This window comes from Hyla sarda, chromosome 3 (assembly GCF_029499605.1).
Source record: "Hyla sarda isolate aHylSar1 chromosome 3, aHylSar1.hap1, whole genome shotgun sequence".
Lineage (NCBI taxonomy): Eukaryota > Metazoa > Chordata > Amphibia > Anura > Hylidae > Hyla > Hyla sarda.
In genome coordinates, this window is record NC_079191.1 from 197,275,053 (window position 1) to 197,295,188 (window position 20,136).

Below are 20,136 nucleotides of genomic sequence, written 5' to 3' on the forward strand. Positions count from 1 at the left end.
TACCCTGTAAAAAATGTAATACACACTCACATTCACTACATAATAATTTGTGAAAAGATAATAATAAGAAAATAAATACAATTTCAATTATAGAAGCTGCAATAATGTTTGAATATTAGCAAGATGAAGAATACTATATTGTACTTTTATTACATCTTATCTTTCTTTATGCTAGCTTTTTATATTATCCTAGTAATCAATATAAAAAAATCTATTCAAACTGAGGTATATTAAACAATCTGTATCTCACAGTATGTTATTTTTATATATTGCTAATAGTTACACTGTACATTTGCTTATGCTGGCAGTACTGAACAGGTGATGTTTAGTCATGATAAGTTACCAACATTTCCAGCCTGTACTTAGCTGGGGAAGTTACCTACAGGTCCAACATTGGAAAATAGGGTTGAAACATCGAGTACAGTTTTCCAGTAAAACACATCTCTTATTGTGCTATGGAATTATATTATGTATTATGATAACATTGTAAAGCTGCATATCAATCTGTGGTATCTGCAGATTACACAAAAAATAAAAAATAAAACCGGAGCTAGGCTAATAAGGGTTCCCCTAGGTGAACTGTGTCTAAGACCATTCTTAGACACAGATCAAAAGAAAAGATTAGATAAAATTCAAAACAGAGACATCATTTATGCCTCTAAATATATAAATATAAATATATGTAATACTAATGGAATGTAAAATAATACAGTTCCCAGTCCTCAAATACCTTAGCCAAAAAGGTTGTATAATGGCTGTTTGGAAAGATGCATAAATTGTATAATAAATAACTTAGCACATAAAATTTCTCACAGAGCCTGTGTGATATAACATAATATAACATAAAAATATACTTGATAGTAAATGGACAATAAAAAGGGAAACCTGTAAGATACAAGAAAAATGTCTCCAAATGTCTCCATCAAGCTGCCTCCATCTGTGTACCCTGCCAGGTACTATTTTATATACCACCACATATCACTGTGTGTGCCTCCATCTGTGTACCCTGCCAGGTACTATTTTATATACCACCACATACCACTGTGTGTGCCTCCATCTGTGTACCCTGCCAGGTACTATTTTATATACCACCACATACCACTGTGTGTGCCTCCATCTGTGTACCCTGCCAGGTACTATTTTATATACCACCACATACCACTGTGTGTGCCTCCATCTGTGTACCCTGCCAGGTACTATTTTATATACCACCACATATCACTGTGTGTGCCTCCATCTGTGTACCCTGCCAGGTACTATTTTATATACCACTACATACCACTGTGTATGCCTCCATCTGTGTACCCTGCCTGGTACTACTTTGCATTCCACCGTGTGACTCCAGCCCTTCAAAATCACTGGAGCTCTGTGGCTGCCGGCCGCAGCAGAAACAGCTGACTGAGTGACGTCAGATGCTGCTTGCACTCCCCATCCACATGCGTCCGGTCTGGAGCATTTGGCTGTATACTGTTCCGGCAGAGTCGCAATATTTACTGCATAACGGCAACTTTTACATACATTGGCAGAGTGGTGGATGGCAAATATTCAAGGAGCGGTGAGCGGTACATGGTACCATCAGTTGTTCAGATACTGCATTATTGAATACGAACTGTTATTTAATGTGAATTGCGGTCAATCTCTATTGCAGATATATATATATATATATATATATATATATATATATATATATATATTCAGAAGTGTCCTTTCATACACACTGGCCAATTTTCTTGTATCTCACAGGTTTCCCTTTTTATTGTCCATTTACTATCAAGTATATTTTTATGTTATTTTATATTACATCACACGGGCCCTGTGAGAAATTTTATGTGTAAAGTTATTTATAATAAAATGTATGCATCTTTCTAAACATCCATTGTACAACCTTTTTGGCTGAGGTATTTGAGGACTGGGAACTCAAATATTATATTACTATTATTTTACATTCCATTGTTATTTTACCTGAGGGCACAGGTGTTCCCAGTTAACCTCGAACAAGTTTTGTTGTGAGCTGTCCATCTGTTTTGATATTTATATGTAATACTAACCTAACCCAGTTCCCCTTAGCTCCTATTCCAGTGACAAAAAAAACTACACCCACTGACAAATAAATTATTGATTTTAACCTCTTAAGGACGCAGGGCGTACGCCCTGCGCCCGCTCTGGTGTTTAAAACGTGGTCACGCCGTGACCCCGCATCACACTGGGTCGGTCCTGGCTGCTATTCCTAGCTGGGACCCTGGGCACGTGGCACAGAGGGAGCTATAACACTGCAAAAAAAAAAAAAAGGGGGAAAAAAAGTTAATAAAAGTAATTTAACCCCTTCCCTAATAAAAGTTTGAATCACCCCCTTTTCCCATAAAAAAAAACTGTAAAAATAAACATATGTGGTATCGCTGCGTGCGTAAATGTCTGAACTATAAAAATATATTGTTAATTAAACCACACGGTCAATGGCGTACACGCAAAAAAATTCCAAAGTCCAAAATATTGTATTTTTGGTCACTTTTTATATCATAAAAAAATTCATAAAAAGCGAACAAAAAGTCCGATCAAAACAAAAATGGAACCAATAAATACTTCAGATCACGGCGCAAAAAATTAGCCCTCATACCGGCCCGTACACGGAAAAATAAAAAAGTTATAGGGGTCAGAAGATGACAATTTTAAACATAAATATTTTCCTGCATGTAGTTATGATTTTTTTCAGAAGTACGACAAAATCAAACCTATATAAGTAGGGTATCATTTTAACCGTATGGGCCTATAGAATAAAGGTAAGGTGTCATTTTTACCAAAAAGTGCACTGCTTAGAAAGAGAAGCCCCCAAAAGTTACAAAATGACATTTTTTCTTCAATTTTGTTGCACAATGAATTTTTTTTCCGTTTCGCCGTAGATTTTTTGGTAAAATGACTAATGTCACTGCAAAGTAGAATTGGTGGCGCAAAAAATAAGCCATCATATGGAATTTTATATGCAAAATTTAAAGCGTTATGATTTTTAGAAGGTGATGAGGAAAAAGTGAAAATGCAAAAACGGAAAAACGCTGAGTCCTTAAGGGGTTTAATTTTTTTTAATTCATTTATTGTAAATATGGTACCTTTTAAAAAATGCAACTCCAAATAACATAGTATTATAAATGAGAAAAATTTAACTAAGCTTTATTCATTTAATCAGTTAAATCTCATAAGTGATCATTTTTTCTTACCTTTTCTTATTTACTGGTCTTGTTCTATTAAAAATTCTAAATTACCATACAGCCCTGTGCAAAAAAACAAGTTTCTTATTATTAAAATTACAATATTATATTGTATTTATTTTCATGAAGTATACACTGGGTACACATATTTGTTAAATAGTGTATTTATTTTTTTGTAGGTCCAAGATGCTTTCAGATGTCGACTAAGAAACTGCCAAGATCCAATAAATGCAGATTCATCAAGTTCCTTTCCCAATGGACATGCACAAATCATGGTTAGCTTAAAATTTTATTACAATTTATTACAATTAAGATATATAAATACAATTAAGATATATATTACAGTAATACCAGACCTAGCCCATTGACAAATGAGCTGCTGTTTTTTCTACATCTTGGAAACCCCTTTAAACTGTCTTATCAATACAATCTGGTTTAGCTTAAAAAAAAAAAAAAAAAAAAATAATATATATATATATATATATATATATATATATATATATATATATTTTGAGGAATAGATGCTATATAAATACTAGCCCAGAGAATTGAAAATTTGATAAAATTTGCTTTGCTAATTTCCAGAGACACATTTTTCAGTCGATGGAGGCTTTATGTATTACACTACCCATAAGAATTATGCTAACATTGGTTGCTTCTTCTGTAGACACAGACCCACATTTCCCATGGCTGTTACATCACATTTTTGGCTCTAAATGTGCCAAAATAGTTGTATTTGCCAATTGAAACACATTTTTATGCTCTGCACACCAAAAGAAGAACAAGAACATGTGGCTCATTTGACAAGGGGGCCTGACCTTTTGGAACAGGGGCATTGTCTAAAATGTTGCCATGTGCCATAAAATGCACCAACATTTTGGCACATTATTATTGCATAAAGTAAGCCAACAAACAGTTGGTGTAGGCCAATACTTTGCCATGCAAACTTAAACTAGATAGTTTACAAATGTGCCAGAATTTGGTATAAAATCTGGAGCATTTGAAGTCTGTCCATTTAAGTTTACATTGTCTAAGGTCTAAGAATTAGACAGTTTTATTAAAGAACCTCCTTAGTTATTTGTAAGGAGAAATATATAACCATCTTCTCCTACATTGACCACAGCAGCAAAAGTGTAGAACTACTTTTAGTGTCCTCTGATCTTAGGGGATTTAGCTATCAGTCCCACATTAAGTCGGTTTCACACAATCATATTTTAAATCTGTATCTCTGATGTCTATTATATGGAGGTAATGTAAATTTATAGAGCTAGTCACATGGCTGTATAAAATATGCATGCATTTTAAAAATTTGCTCTTTGATCCATTGAACGGATGGAATATGCTCATTGAAGTCTATGGAGAGGGATTCAAATACGCATCTATCAGTATTTGATCCATGTTGCATTTGTATTTATCAGTATTCTCATTTATTCTGTCATCCGTTTTTCACAGTGTAATTCAATTTCCTGTCTAGAAGACACTCATTAGTATTTACTGTACAGAAATACAATACTGATGACATACTGATGCTATTTCATCTGAAATACGTCCGTACTATGATCATATTTACATGTACTTGTGTAAAGCCTTAACCAGAGTAAGAGCCTGATTCAGTATTGCTAGGCAAGCTATGTACAGAATTATATATGTGTGTGGCTATATTCTTCCACAAACAGCATTACATCAGTCCTTGGGTTGTGTTTCTTATTGCAGCTCAGCTTTAATGAAGAAAAAGGGCCGGTCTGCAATACCACACATAACCTGTGGTCAAAGGTAACAATGTTTTTGGAAGTCATACTTTTCATATTGTTTAGAACATTTACAGTAAGCCATACATTTTTGAATTGTTTCAATAATTATTTGTTTATTCAAAGCAACAAGAAAGAAACTCTGCCATTTAGAATGTATTTAACGGGAAACTGACAGCTGGCTCCCAATACATAGGGTTATAGTGCGGGTAAACTGCATTCACATGATGTATAACCTACCCTTATCTGGGCTCTTATTGTGAAGATATACCCCTTTTATAGCCAGCATTGCTAATATGTTAATCACTGGCTTTGTACAACGGAGACAGGACCCAGTATATCCAAGATGCCTTCCTCCATGTCGGGCATCACCTCCATTGTGCAAAGCCCAGTACATGATTTTAATCTGTTCACCCGCACTATAGCCCTGCATATTGGGCTAAGTGGGGGTAAACTGGCTGTCAGATATATTTGCTTTTTAAATCCCTTTTCATTTGGTCCATGCCCTCCTCTGACCCATTTCTTCTTCTCTGCTATTCTAAACATACACCACTATATAATAACCTTTACCATTACTTTTCTTACAACATTTATTTTTAGTTCAGTTCTCGAAAAAAAATCCTGCTTCGAGTTTCCAGATTTTATACCTTTTAACTCATTGTATCAATGGTATTAACTGCATCAAGCATTATCCACCCAATGTTTAGGCTGCCCAAATTATATTATGATGACATATTGTTTTCTATGATTTTCTGGGCTGCATTATGATACAAAGTCTACCAAATTGATGTCTCCATTCCCTGTAGATGCTGTAGCTTAAATACTTAGGTTACATTTTGTTCAAAGCAGTGCAAAGATACTACAAAAAAAAGGAGAATAATATTGCTTTGACAATCAGGTTTGTCTGGTTTGTGCCACCTTGTCTAAATGTCTAAAATTGACATCAGCCTATCCTCATATAATGCTTTACCCAATGGTATGGCCTAATGGGGACAACTTGGATTACAAATGGAACTTGAAAGTGACAGGAATTTATGTTTGTGAATGTGGAGTATCTGTCATCAAAATGAATTCGCCTGTCATTGTCAATAAGTAATAATGTGAAGATTTCATTTTAGGAAATTGCTCTGCTCCCAGGAGTATAGGGCTATTTCTATAAATGATACTGCGATCACAAAATGCCACAGTGGATTTGAGTAGTATACTGTAATGTAGAGGCTCTCTGGAAAATTCAGAGGGCAGTAAGGAAAATAAATAAATAAAAGGATAACAAAGTTAGAGAATTTATTTTGATTTCATAGTTAGAAATGATAAAGAACAGAAAATAAGCAATGTATCAAACACTGTAGGGTGTGTAGTAAACACAATGGAAAGCAAAGCATAGCAAACTGAAGTCACTGACTGACAAGAATAGAGAACAGAGATGTAAAGACAAATTCTTATTAAGCAAATGTAATTGACTTTAATTATAAAACACGACATGTAGCCATAGAGCTAATGAATCCAAATTACCATATAAAACTTGAAATGCTTAACCTTGGTACTAAGAGCTGAATTTGAACTACTTGGTCAGTATACAGATTAATAGTATATATTAAGGAGACATATTTTAAAACACAATTTTTAATCCAGGGCAAGGCACTACAGGTTAGATTCAACTGGTTACTACGGGGGGAGGGAATTCATCAAAATATGTGTAGAGGAAAAGTGGTGCAGTTGTCCATAGCAGCCAGTTCAGATAGTTGCTCTCATTTTTCATAGGCCTCTTCAAAAACAAAAGAAGCTGTCTGATTGGCTGCTATAAGCAGCTGCACCACTCTTCCTTTACACAGATTTATATATCTCCCCCAGTGTTTTTTTTTTTAGGATGCCCTTTTCCAATAAAATTATTTGCCCTATAGTTATAATTTTTTTTTAGAAATACTCTTCTGCCATTTACCAATTTACACACATTAATAAATCATATTGACATTCACTTTTAAGACTGTATGTCATTAGATAAGTCAATAGCTCATCTGATAATAGAAAGCACATGGAATGGAGTACTTAGCTTGGGGAAACAGCTTGTGATCCAGCAGGCATACTCACATAAAAATCCATCTACTCTTCCATTATGTAGAGCTTTCATTATGTAAAGTACAGCATTGTAAAAAAAAACAAGAAACATTGTCTTCTATGTGTCTATAGGGGTGGTCATCTTGGTGGACTTAAAACCAATCAAATAAAATCTTACCTGGCTAAGTGGTCTAAAAAAAATGGTGTTATAATGCCAATATAAATAGAATAGTTTCTCTAACTAATTTACATACATATATATATATATATATATATATATATATATATATATATATATATCCTATATTTTTTTACATTCTGGCCTGGGTATTAAACTTGTTGAATTAACTGCTATTTTACTCTTTATGCCAACAATGTTCTACCTGCTGGCATGTTTACAAAAATAGCATGAAAGTAAATAATAAAAATGGTGGAAAATCTATTAAATATTCAAAATATTCTATTCTGAAAACACATGATAGATTTCCATAACTTTACTATAATAAAACAGGTATTTTAGTGTAAACTGGTTTTATGCTTCTACTTTGCGACAGTAAAATACCCTTGATAGGTAATAGATGAAGGAGAAAGGTTTGAAAGTTCAAGCAAAGTACCAAATTTAGTCATTTTCCTATGCAAGGTAAGTTGACTGACTGACAAAGCAGTGCAAATGGTAATTTCTCTACGAAGAATGATTCACCACACAAGTTCTTGAGAGCAGTATATTAGAGTAATTATAAAATGTCATTGTAACGCTGGTTTATTAAATGTCACTTACAGCCAATGCAGTTCTGGGAATAAGTGTCACACACTTCATTAGGAGGCAAAAACCTATTATCCAAACCGCGAACAAAATAACAAAGCAAAAAATGATTCACATAATAAGGAGTAGAAATTATTTTTGCTGCATTTTAAATCAATCTTTTATTTTATTTCTTTGCAAAAGAAACAGTTGAGCTTTACTATCAAGAGCTTTATAAATATAGAAAACAAATCAAGTCCGTCACAGTTTGCATTGTGAATGTATAGATGAAGAGAAGAAGGTATTGGAGACAGTAGTAACACAGTAGTAGTGATAGAAAGTCTACAGAAATTAAAGGCACTATACTTATGTATTAAAATGGAATGGAGAACATCCAGTAAAGCTATGAAAAAGGATGCAACTGTACAAAGACAATGAGAAATTTTTTTATTTTCCAACAATAAACAGTAGTGAACAAACACACTTTGTAACAATGCCTGCCCAAATACTGATAGTGAGCAATTCGGTAACGTACAATGGTGGAAAAAGTACAGAATGGCACGGAGTAATGGCAAAAATATGTCACAACAGTTTAACAGGCCTTACAGCCACACATTCTAGCCGGATTGATGGTCAGGTTTAAATGATAGTTTTCACGTCCCAACTCCCAGCTACCGTGGCAATGTTGGAGCCTCTTCTAGATCAGTCTCCTTACATTCTTACTTATGGCCTCATAGTTTCTCTTACTCCCTGCTGACCTTTACATTCATATTGCTCAGTCTCCAGTGGGCAGCCCTACTTACCCACATGGGTCCTGACAAGCCCCTGTTTAACCCATAGCACCTTTCACCATTTCTCTGCAGCTCTGAGCACCACAACTCTTTTCTCATGGATCAGAGGTGGTTTCCTTAGGATGTCTCAGTACCTGGTCAAACATCAATCTTCCCGACAATTTCCTTCTGGCTTCTGGTGGGAAGGGTTTCTCCAGCCTTACGGCTGTTCTTCTCTACAACCACATCCCTCTAGAAAGCTCAGCTCATCAACTCACCAGTGAAAAGGAAAACCCCTCTTCATCCACACTGTTAACTATATGGTGTTAAAGGGGTCCTCCGGTGAAAAACTTTTATTTTTTAAATCAACTGTTGCTAGAAAGTTAAACAGATTTGTAAATTATGTCTATTAAAAAATCTTAATCCTTCCTGTACTTATTAGCTGCTGAATACTACAGCAGAAATTATTTTCTTTTTGAAACACAGAGCTGTCTGCTGACATCATGAGCACAGTGCTCTCTGCTGACATCTCTGTCCATTTTAGGAACTGTCCAGAACAGCATATGTTTCCTATGGGGATTTCCTTTTACTCTGGACAGTTCCTAAAATGGACAGAGATGTCAACAGAGAGCACTGTGCTCATGATGTCTTCAGACAGCTCTGTGTTTCAAACTGAAAAGAATTTCCACTGTAGTATTCAGCAGCTAATAAGTACTAGAAGGATTAACATTTTTTAATAGAAGTAATTTACAAATCTGTTTAACTTTCTGGCACCAGTTGATTTAAAAAAAAAATAAAAAAAAAGTTTTCCACCGGAGTACCCCTTTAACCTCTTAAGGACCAATGACGTTGTGGTACGTCATGGCACCCTGGGCTTTAAGGACTAATGACGTCCCACAACGTCATGGCGTTTTCCGTTTCCTGCCGCTCGCCGGGCAGAGATCGGAACGGCATGCCTGCTGAAATCATTCAGCAGGCATGCCGTGCAAATGCCAAGGGGGTCCCGGGACCCCCGCACGTCGGCAATCGCAGAAAATCGCATGTCAATTCAGACATGCGATTTTCTCCTATTCCGGGCTGATCGGGTCTCTGGTGACCCGATCAGCCTGGAAAATAGGGATGCTCGGACCTGTGAGTGACAGGCCCCAGCATCCTGCAGGGTAGGAGTGAGGTTGCAATGCTGCGATCTCCTCCCATCCCCTGCCTTTGGTCAGAACTGATTCTGACCAATGGCAGAGCAGGACGGTGGGTTGCCATGGAAACCCCCTGTTCTGCCCACCCCTGGATGTCAGGCAGAACGGGGGAGAACATGGAGGCCGGTACCTGGAGGAGAACACTCGTGGGGCCCGGCAATCATCGCAGATATACACCGGAGATCCCGGCTCAGGTAGGGAATCGACGGTGGGGGGAGAAATGAAACTGAAAGTAAAGTGATTTTTACTGTGGCAACCACTAGAAAGGCCGAACTGCAACTCCCAGCATGCCCAGACAGCCAAAGGCTGTCTGGGCATGCTGGGAGTTGTAGTTTTGCAACATCTGGAGGGTTACAGTTTGGGGACCACTGTTACAGTGGTGCCCAAACTGTAGCCCTCCAGATGTTGCCAAACTACAATTCTCAGCATGCCTAGACTGCCCAGGCATGCTGGGAGTTATAGTTCTGTAACATCTGTCCCTTCAGATTTTGCAATTTTCATGAAATTTTTGAAAATTGCTGCTCTACTGTGAAGCCCTCTAATTTTTTCAAAAAGTAAAAATATGTCCATTTTATGATGCCAACATAAAGTGGACATATTGTATTTGTGAATAAAAATAAAATGTATTTGGAATATTCATTTTCCTTAGAATTAGAGAGCTTCAAAGTTAGAAAAATGCTAAATTTTCTAAATTTTCATGAAATTTTTGAATTTTTCACAAAAAAAGGATGCAAGTAACGCCGAACATTTACCAACAAAATAAAGTAGAATATGTCACGAAAAAACTATTACAGAATCAGAATATTATGCAGATGGAAGACTCCTTCTCCTTCTGCCCCTGGTCTCTTATATTCCACAGAGCTCTCCTTCTGCAATTCTCTCTTTTTTCCAGGGGCTGCCTGCCATAGTTTCTGTAGCCTTTGTATCAAAGGTATCTATAGGCTTCTTTTTCTGCTCACACCTGACCTGCGCCACCTTCCCAACATAAAGGGCACACGTTCAAACTGCTCACATCTGTCCTTATTATTTAACTATATAGACAGCTTGTTTCCTACATGCAGTGCTAAACAGAGCTGCTCACAGTTCTTGTCCTGCCACCTCTTAATACCAATATATACACATTAGTCAGAGGCAGCAGTCATTAAAGGGGTTCTCCGGTGCTTAAGATGCCTGATCGCGGGAATCCCGCAGCTGGGGACGCCCGGGATCATGCACACGGCACCCCGTTTGTAATCAGTGCCCGGAGCGTGTTCGCTCCGGGACTGATTACCGGCGACCGCAGGGTCGGCGGCGTGTGACGTAACACCTCCACCTCCGTGTGACCTCACGCTCCGCCCCCTCAATGCAAGCCGACGGGAGGGGGCGTGATAGCTATCACGCCCCCTCCCGTAGGCCTGCATTGAGGGGTGGAGCGTGACGTCACACGGGGGCAGAGGCGTGACATCACACGCCGCCCGCCCTGCAGTCGACCATAATCAGACCCAGAGCGAACATGCTCCGGGCACTGATTACAAACGGGGTGCCGTGTGCATGATCCCGGGCGTCCCCAGCTGCGGGACTCCCGCGATCAGGCATCTTATCCCCTATCCTTTGGATAGGGGATAAGATGTTTAAGCACCGAAGTACCCCTTTAAAGCTGTGATCCAGCCACATCTTACAGCCCTGTGACCTAGAAATAAAAAAGGAAATATGTTTATATCTTATTCTGCACAAACTATCCAAAAATCTAAACATCCTAGTATATGTAATCGTAACAAATAGGCTAAAAATTCTTAAAAATCGACTATTTCAACCATAATTAAATTAAACAACGGTTGTTTTAGCCAATGATATGCTGTCATCATCTGGAAGGAAGTCGACCATGCTTGAGAATGGAATAATATGTCTGTGTTCAACAATCAACCTACTTATAGCTACAACTGCAAGCACGAACACATCTAAATATAGAGAGGCCTTGCCCCGTCTTTTCCCTCTGTCTCTCAGAATTGCTGACAGCGGCTAAATTATGACATGAAAAAATTATGGGTTTATCTATCCTGGCAGCAGGCAGTTCAGCTGCTATGGAGCCCAGCACCTAAAAGAAGGGGTCATCTCCACTCAGAACTGATATACAGATAACGATAATCACCATGCAGTACAGACAAAAACAATTACAATCTTTTAATATGAGGGAGAAAAATATAATTCAAAGCTTTTCTATGGAGCTTTACTCTTAACATCTACCTTTGACTAATAATCTACAAATGTTAGTTTGCGTTAACAGAACTGTTCTTTTTGACAAAATGCACACGGAAAGGTAACGGGAATATTTTGTTTAGAATTTTGTTACACTTGCATTCAAAATAACGAGGAGCATGTTGTTTGTTTGCTATAGTTGGCATATATTATTGCTGAGTGTAAGAGCATTCAGCTTTACAGAAGAGTACCGTATATACTCGAGTATAAGCCGACCCGAATATAAGCCGAGGCCCCTAATTTTACCCCAAAAACCCAGGAAAAGTTATTGACTCGACTATAAGCCTAGGGTGGGAAATACATCATCCCCCCCATGTAATCATCCAGACCCCCGTCATCATCCTCCCCTTCATCATCACCGCCTGTCAATCCCTTCATCAGTGGTCTTCAACCTGCAGACCTCCAGATGTTGCAAAACTATAACACCCGGCATGCCCGGACAGCCATCGGCTGGAGGTCCGCAGGTTGAAGACCACTGCGGCCTTCGTCATCATCCAGCCCCCCCTTTTGTTTTGTACTCACCTCCCCTCGGCGGGAAGTTAGGGTGAGCTGGTCCAGACCATCTATGCTGCAGGGACCGTCCGGTGGGGATGGTTAGTTGTTCCGGGCTGTCCATTTTCATTGGGAGGGCCTCTTCTCCGCGCTTTGGGCCCAGACTAGTGACGTTGCCTTGACGACAACGCACAGGGACGTTACGCATGAACGTCCCTGTGCGTCATCGTCAAGGCAACGTCACTACTCCGGGGCCGGCCCGGAGCGCGGAGAAGAGGCCCCCCCCCGGTGAAAATGGACAGCCCGCAGCGACTAACCCTCCCCACCGGATGGTCCCTGGAGCATAGATGGCCCGGACCAGGTTTCAAAACTACAACACCCAGCATGCCCGGACAGCCAATGGCTGTCCGGGCTTGCTGGGAGTTGTAATTTTGCAACATCTGGAGGTCCGCAGGTTGAAGACCACTGATGAAGGAATTGACAGGCGGAGAGTTCACTCGATTATAAGCTGAGGGGGGTGTTTTCAGCACGAAAAATCATGCTGAAAAACTCGGCTTATACTCGAGTATATACGGTAATCAGCTTTACTTTTAGTGGAAACAGTCTGTGCGCTTATACAATGAAGGCAGATGTGAGTGCCCCCCCTCAAGCTCATTTAAACTCTCTTGCTCCCATCTTAGTTCCCTGTAGGGAAATGTCTGATACGATGGTGCTGTAAAGTACTTTTATCAGCTGGTAAGAAGAGGATTGCACAGTTATTACCTTATCAGAACCATTCTGCAGAAATTTACTATACAACAATTCCTCTTAAAGTACAAACATAGCATCAAAGCACGTATCTTTCTTCTGACCATTGCAAACTATGAGGCAAGTGCAACATTTGGAGTACTAATAGTCACCATATAACATTTCAATGTAGTTGTTTACAAATAGCAAAGGATAACTTCCTTTGAATGGATATCTGAAAGCTGGAAACATAATACAGTGATCCCTCAACTTACAATGGCCTCAACATACAATAGTTTCAACATACAATGGTCTTTTCTGGACCATTGTAACTTGAAACCAGACTCAACATACAATGCTACAGACAGTCCAGATCTGTGAAACGTGTCACAACTGGAGGAACTGACCAATAAGAATTGGCATTTTACTGGTAAATCACCTCTATTACTGAAGTACAAGCACTGAATGGCTATCTGGTAGCGCCCCCTACAGTACAGGGAGGAGCAACAAGTTCTGTACTACTCCTTACCTGTATTACTGAAGTGCATGCACTGACTGGTGTCTGGTAGCGCCCCCTACAGTACAGGGAGGAACTACAAGTTCTGTATTACTCCTTACCTGTGCCAGGGTTAGCTGCTCCTTTGGACACCAAGTAAGGTTGGCTCCATTTGGGACACTGTGTGTACTGTATAGGACCCTGAAGAAGCTCCCGTCCTCTACATAAACCATTGTTTCCCAACCAGGGTGCCTCCAGCTGTTGCAAAACTACAACTCCCAGCATGCCCGGACAGCCGACGGCTGTCCGGCCATGCTGGGAGTTATAGTTTTGCAACAGCTGGAGTCACCCTGGTTGGGAAACACTGACATAGACCGTGATTACAGCTTCTAGCAGATCTTTCTTACTTTTATATGTAAGGAATTGTTTTATCTATATTAGTTATCTACTTATTTTTCTTTAATCCTCACCTTTTCCTATTTTTGGATGACATTTTGTTGGCTCCAGAACCAATTACCAGGTTTCCTTAGAGTTATGGTCTCAACATACAATGGTTTCAACATACAATGGTCGTCCTGGAACCGATTAATATTGTAACTTGAGGGACCACTGTAGAGTTTTAGTCTGTGCCACAACTCAGTTCTTCCCCCAGTGGTAGATGATGATAATTGCACGAGAAGGCCGCTGGAGCACAATAGACTCACATCATTCCAATTTCAATACAAACATTTGTTTTTGTTTTATCAAGTAATAAAACATTTCACAGAATTGCTTGTGGAATTCCATAACTCTAAAATTATTAAGAATATAAAACAACACAATTTATAGCTAACCCTAGAGTGGGAACAATGGCTACTAGTGGAATAAGCATGTAGGCGGTAGTTGCGGTGTAATTAAAATTAGATACATATAATGCACTGGGCAGCAGCTATAAGATTTAATAAGTATTTTCAATATAGTGGACTGACTAGATTACTAATATTCATCTTGCATGTCATAGTCAAGCTTCTCCGCTGCTGCGTAGTTAATACCTTCTGCCTGCCTTCACCTCGGCCTTCCAGATAAATGCTGCCATAAATTTCTCGCCATTCAATTTCACTGAAACCTGTTATCATATTTGTTTGGCAGGGATATGTATATGTTGTAAACAACCCTGCTAGTCATTGAACAGTGTTAAGTGTAATCTATTTAACTATACTAAAATATTTCACTATGCAATACATCAAAGTGTACATGAGCACGAGATAGAATATCCAAGAGAAATACAGCTCACTCCTGCTATGCGCACACCTGTGTCACGGACCCGCCGGCACCGCCTCGGCTTCTACAGCAGATCCAACACAAACGAATGTCCAGCACCAAGTATGGGGATAAAATCTTTTTGTTTATTGAATTTCACAGGACAAACAGGTACAATTAGTCTTTCTGACGCGTTTCGCGCTTAGATGCGCTTAGTCATAGAATGAGCATGAGATAGGGATATATCTTGAAAGGCTAGATTTGTACCATGATATAAAATAAAAACATAACTAGCAATCATTTTTTTTTTTTTTTTTTTTTTTTACAATGACTTATATATGTGGAACATGTGTTGTTTTACTAACGGGGCATTCCTAACAACAGTCACTGTAAACCATTACAATTCTGAATTTAGATTTGAATATAAGTAAAGATAAAAAGGTGGTACTAAAAATAAGAAAGGATTAGTAAACACAGCCATTGAGATTTTCAGCCTAATATTGTGTATGCTCCCCTTGTAGCTCCAAAACAGCTCTGCCCCATCCAGGCCTAACGCTCTCGCTGGCTTACTCTTCTCCCACAGTGTGTCCTGGTTCCATTTCTTCCCCAGATAAGTGATGCACACACTTCCACCATCTAAGTCATATAAAAAAAAAAAAGTAATCAGACCAAGTCTCATTGTTTTATTGCTCATATAACTACTAATTAAACTTTTGGAAGTGGACAGACGTAAGCATGGGCACTTTGACTGGTCTCTGGCTACATTATCCCATATGCAGCAAGCAATGATACACTGTATTTTCTAAAACCTGTATATTATTGTTCATAAATTTGTGCCACAATAGCTCCTTTGTAAGAACAGGTCAGACAGGATAGCCTTCATTCTCGATAGACACCAACGAGCTTTGGATTCCGGCATGGATTGTGTTGCTCAAGGTGCAGCAAAGTGGAATGTTTATTGCATCATCCAAAGAACATGATGCACAGCAATGTCATAATGTCAATGCAGATCACCAGGGACCCTTAACCCCTTAAGGACTGAGCATTTTTCCGTTTTTGCACTTTCGTTTTTTCCTCCTTACCTTTAAAAAATCATAACCCTTTGAAATTTTGCACCTAAAAATCCAAAAGATGGCTTATTTTTTGCACCACTAATTCTACTTTGTAATTACATCAGTCTTTTTACCCAAAAAACTACTGCGAAACAGAAAAAAAAATCATTGTGCGTCAAAATTGAAGAGAAAACGCCATTTTGTAAATTTTGGGGGCTACCGTTTCTACGCAGTACATTTTTCAGTAAAAATCAAACCTTAAATTTATTCTTTAGGTCCATACGATTAAAATGATACCCTACTTATATAGGTTGAACTACATGCAGGAAAATGTATACGTTTAAAATTGTCATCTCCTGACCCCTATAACTTTTTTATTTTTCCTCTTCTAAAGGGTTAATAGTGTGCGCCACCGCGATTAGTGCCATTAGTGCCGCTATTAGCTTTTGTTAGATGCCTGGCCCGACCCGCTATGACGCTAGAATGGGAGCAGACTCAGGGCGTACAGGTACGCCCTCAGTCTTTAAGGAGTTAAAGGGAAATATTATGATCCCTGGTGACCAGAAAAGCTTTGGCGCTATGTTGTTCATTGGATGATATAATAAAAATTACATTTTACTGCACCTCAAGCTGGATTCTCCATCTGCCTACATTAGAAGCAAAAGCAGAGATAAAAGTGGATCTTCACCAGGCGCATTTACAGTGTTGAATGAAGGTGGCATCAGTCTTGCTGTCTATGTGGCCGGCTTGGGGCGGGGTGCATGTGGAGACAGGGCTGTGACACCATTGGAATCAGTGGGCGAGAAGTTTGGTTGACAATTAGGCAGGTTAAAGCTTGACACCCTTCAACTGCTAACTGGAGGATTGCAAGTCACCTTCATTCAACACTGTAATTGCGCCTGGTGAAGATCCCGTTTTATCTCTGCTTTTGCTTCTATTGTGTGAACCGGTGAGCGAGGACCTGACCGGAGGATCTAGGCTGCTTACAGAGCACTGTCTATTAATACGCCACATGGTGTTGTGCCCTCAGCACAACATTACTTGGTAAGTGTAATTCCTTTTGTAATTGTCAAGTATCTTTACTGCACAAGGGGGGGAGGGGTGCTTTTTTCTCTTTTCTCTGCCATGTGCCTACATGGGACAGTGATTGGTCTGGATACGCTGCCAACTGGTTACGGACTGAGGTGAAGATCAGGGGAAGTAGAAGCTGTCACCCCACTTTTCGGAGTTGTTTTTGCTTAGACCACAAGACTTGAAGTTTTAGAAATGTTCTGGCCCAGTTGTCCAGCAATCATAATTTGGTTCTTGTCAAAGTCATTTGTATCCTTACTCTTGGCTATTTATCTGTTTGCAGTACATCAACTGTCAGCTGACTGTTTGCTTACTGTCTATTTATCCTACTCTTCAAGAAGTGCTATTGTATTAAGATTAACAAAGTTCATTAACTTAGGCTACGTTCACATTCCAGTTAAGCTCCATATCCAAGTCAGTAAGATCCGTTGCGACCCGTTTCGTTTGGCTCCTATATTTGGTGCTTAAAGGATGACGGCTAACTCAACATAACATTGCCTGTCAATGGGTTCATTATTATGCACATATAAAGGTTTACATATCAGTTAAGGATTTTTATGAAACCTATAAAACTAAACAGCCTGCAAATAAGCAGCACATATGAATATAAGTAACACTGTAATATGTCACCTCCCAAAAGCAATTCTCCAGGTTCTCAATAAACTTTCAGAAACATTCCTTCATTCACTACAAAGATGTCTTCCAGTAACCCAGTAACTAAAGACAAAAGGGAAGAGGGAGACAAAGGAGGTGATAGAGTGGGCCATCTGCATTGGTCTGCACTAATGGAATAGCTTCACACCCGGAAGAGCCTACCTAGCATAGTTCTAGAGAGAAAATGAACAATTACAGAAATGATACAGAGGGCAGAATAGGGCACAGAATATGGAGTCTGCACACTTATCTGTGCTACATCTGTTAGTGTCCATCAAAATACATATGTTTTTTAAACAATCTAGTCAGTTTATATGGTGGAAAGCTCTCATTGAGAAAGTGTTTAGAAGTGTTGGTCTTTCGCTAAAAATTTCTGTCTACAATAGTTTGCATGTTATTCATTAATGAATGGCTTACTGAAAGTAAAGGTTTGCATATTTTGGCCATATTGTATATATTGTTATACTTACATCGTGTCTCTTTCGCTAAACAGACAGACTTTGAAAAAGACGTGGACATTGCTTGTCGGTCAGGTAAGAACATACTGTATGTCAAGTAAAAATCAGTACAACACTGTGAGAGCCCTTCAAGTTTATGATTACAAACAGGGGCGACAAGGTCCCCTGTAGGTAAAAAAAATGGGTATCATGTGTAGTCATTTTTCAAAATTGATATAAAATGGTGCTTGCCAGTGTGAAAACTTGAAACAAGGATAATAGTGTGCGACCTGTACTGAATACGAAATTTTTGCTCACAGTGCCATGCAGTGTCTGAGATCTCAACACCAGAGATAAATGTGATGAAATAAAATGTGATAAACGTAGTCTTTGAGTAGTACAGGCTCATTTAGGAAGAGTATTCAATGTTCCTTAGAAAATACATCAGTGCATACTACTGTCTTAGGCCAAGGCTACACTGTGACTTTTTGTAGCACTGATATTAGAACTATTGAACTACAGCTGCAGTCCAAGGCCATACATTAAGTTGTATGGAATCTGGTGGTTTGCAGCTGTCTATCAGGAGTTCAAATCAATTCTGTAACACTACAAATCACCAGTATAGCCCTGGCCTTAAAGACTCATATACGGACACATAAGTATCTGAAAGAGTTGTGGCTACAAAATTTAAGGAAAAAGGGTGGATACGAGTGTATAGTGCAAGCTTCACACAGATGTTTTAAATAAGGGCTTTGAGATACAATTATTTCCAACTAACTTTTAAAGAAGTCTGCCCTCATGTTATCAGGAACTGTGGCGTATTTAATTGTATCAGTATTCATAATAAAAATCTAATCTTCCCAGCACATAAGACAACCTAGACTTAAATGCTGAAATTTGAATCCATATTATATTATCTATTACCGATTGTATTATGTAAAATTCCATTATCATTATCCCTTTTACTTGATTATGGTAACTGTAGTTCCCAGGTAAGTGTAATCAAGTCGCTCCTTTTCTCAAGACATTGCTATTAAGAATATTTTATAGGCCTAAAAAGGTTATGGTATAACACATTTACTCACATTTTAAATACCCCACTGCGGCAATGCTGATGGTTTTGGTGTCTCCCTCAAAGGGGTTGGCCACTTATTACATTATTTCTGATGTTCCTGTTTTAATTATTACTGAAGCCCTACCTGCTTGCTTCCCTATCATATCAGTGCACCTCAAATGTGATTCCTTCCATAAAATGGACAAACATGTTACTATGGGTCCTCTACAGGAATAGACAGCACATTATTGTGCCCTGGTCATGTGTTGCTATGTGTTGTCATTACTGTAGCACTGTAAACGGAGACCAGTCGTTTACCATGGAACTAACAGCGGAGTGGCTGAAGAATTAGAAAGTATGGGCCTATCTGTTATGTTTTTATAGAAGCAGTGAACAAAATTTGTGTTAAGAAAATACCTTTTAACTGTCAAATATTGTAGCTTCCTGTTTGTACGCATATTTTTTTTAAGTGTAAGATGTTCAGATGAGTATTGTTATCAGGGGTGGAGCCAAGCTCTCATGAAGAGCATCATATTTTCATATTTTTGATAACAGTCATACAAATGACAAATGTGGTTATACATTACCAAAAGGGCAAATACCTTAGGTCAATTCTACTAGTCAACTGGACAATCAAAGAAGCAACAACTAGGAAGGGGTTGTACATAACTTGAGCTTCTGCTCTCTTTAATCTTTCAATAGACTGTGCCATCAAAACTAACTCACAATGTACAAGAAGAAAATAGGATCAGCTCACCAATAACTCCAACTTTACATGGATACCAGCACAACCTCCCCTGTGGAAGCTCACGAACAAACACTGGGGCCGAGTCCCCAGGTGAGGCAATCAACAGGAACAAAAGTGAACTTCCGACTCCCAGCAGGTAAAATCCAAGGCTTTATTCAGACATCATTAAAATCCAAGTGTAACAAAGGCAAAATATTAAAAAAAAAAGAAAAAAGAAACACACC

General features: G+C 38.7%; 1 protein-coding gene and 1 long non-coding RNA gene across 10 annotated transcripts in view; one reads left to right on the top strand and one right to left on the bottom strand.

The window, feature by feature from the left end:
• The window catches only part of ADGRB3 (adhesion G protein-coupled receptor B3), an 889,024-nt gene that overhangs the window by 830,551 nt on the left and 38,337 nt on the right, over nucleotides 1-20,136 (top strand). For 6 of the 9 annotated variants that reach the window (XM_056565817.1, XM_056565822.1, XM_056565819.1 and 3 more), the window contains 3 exons: nucleotides 3,380-3,475; nucleotides 4,914-4,973; nucleotides 18,167-18,206. In XM_056565817.1, the coding sequence (XP_056421792.1) occupies nucleotides 3,380-3,475; nucleotides 4,914-4,973; nucleotides 18,167-18,206 (196 nt within the window). The remainder of the gene's footprint in view (nucleotides 1-3,379; nucleotides 3,476-4,913; nucleotides 4,974-18,166; nucleotides 18,207-20,136) is intronic. The other 3 variants (XM_056565824.1, XM_056565820.1, XM_056565821.1) reach the window with 1 other exon arrangement.
• Nucleotides 13,972-20,136, bottom strand: part of LOC130362002 (uncharacterized) — a 403,353-nt gene continuing 397,188 nt past the window's right edge. Inside the window, exon 3 of the long non-coding RNA XR_008891231.1 lies at nucleotides 13,972-15,532. This is a non-coding gene — a long non-coding RNA (uncharacterized LOC130362002). The remainder of the gene's footprint in view (nucleotides 15,533-20,136) is intronic.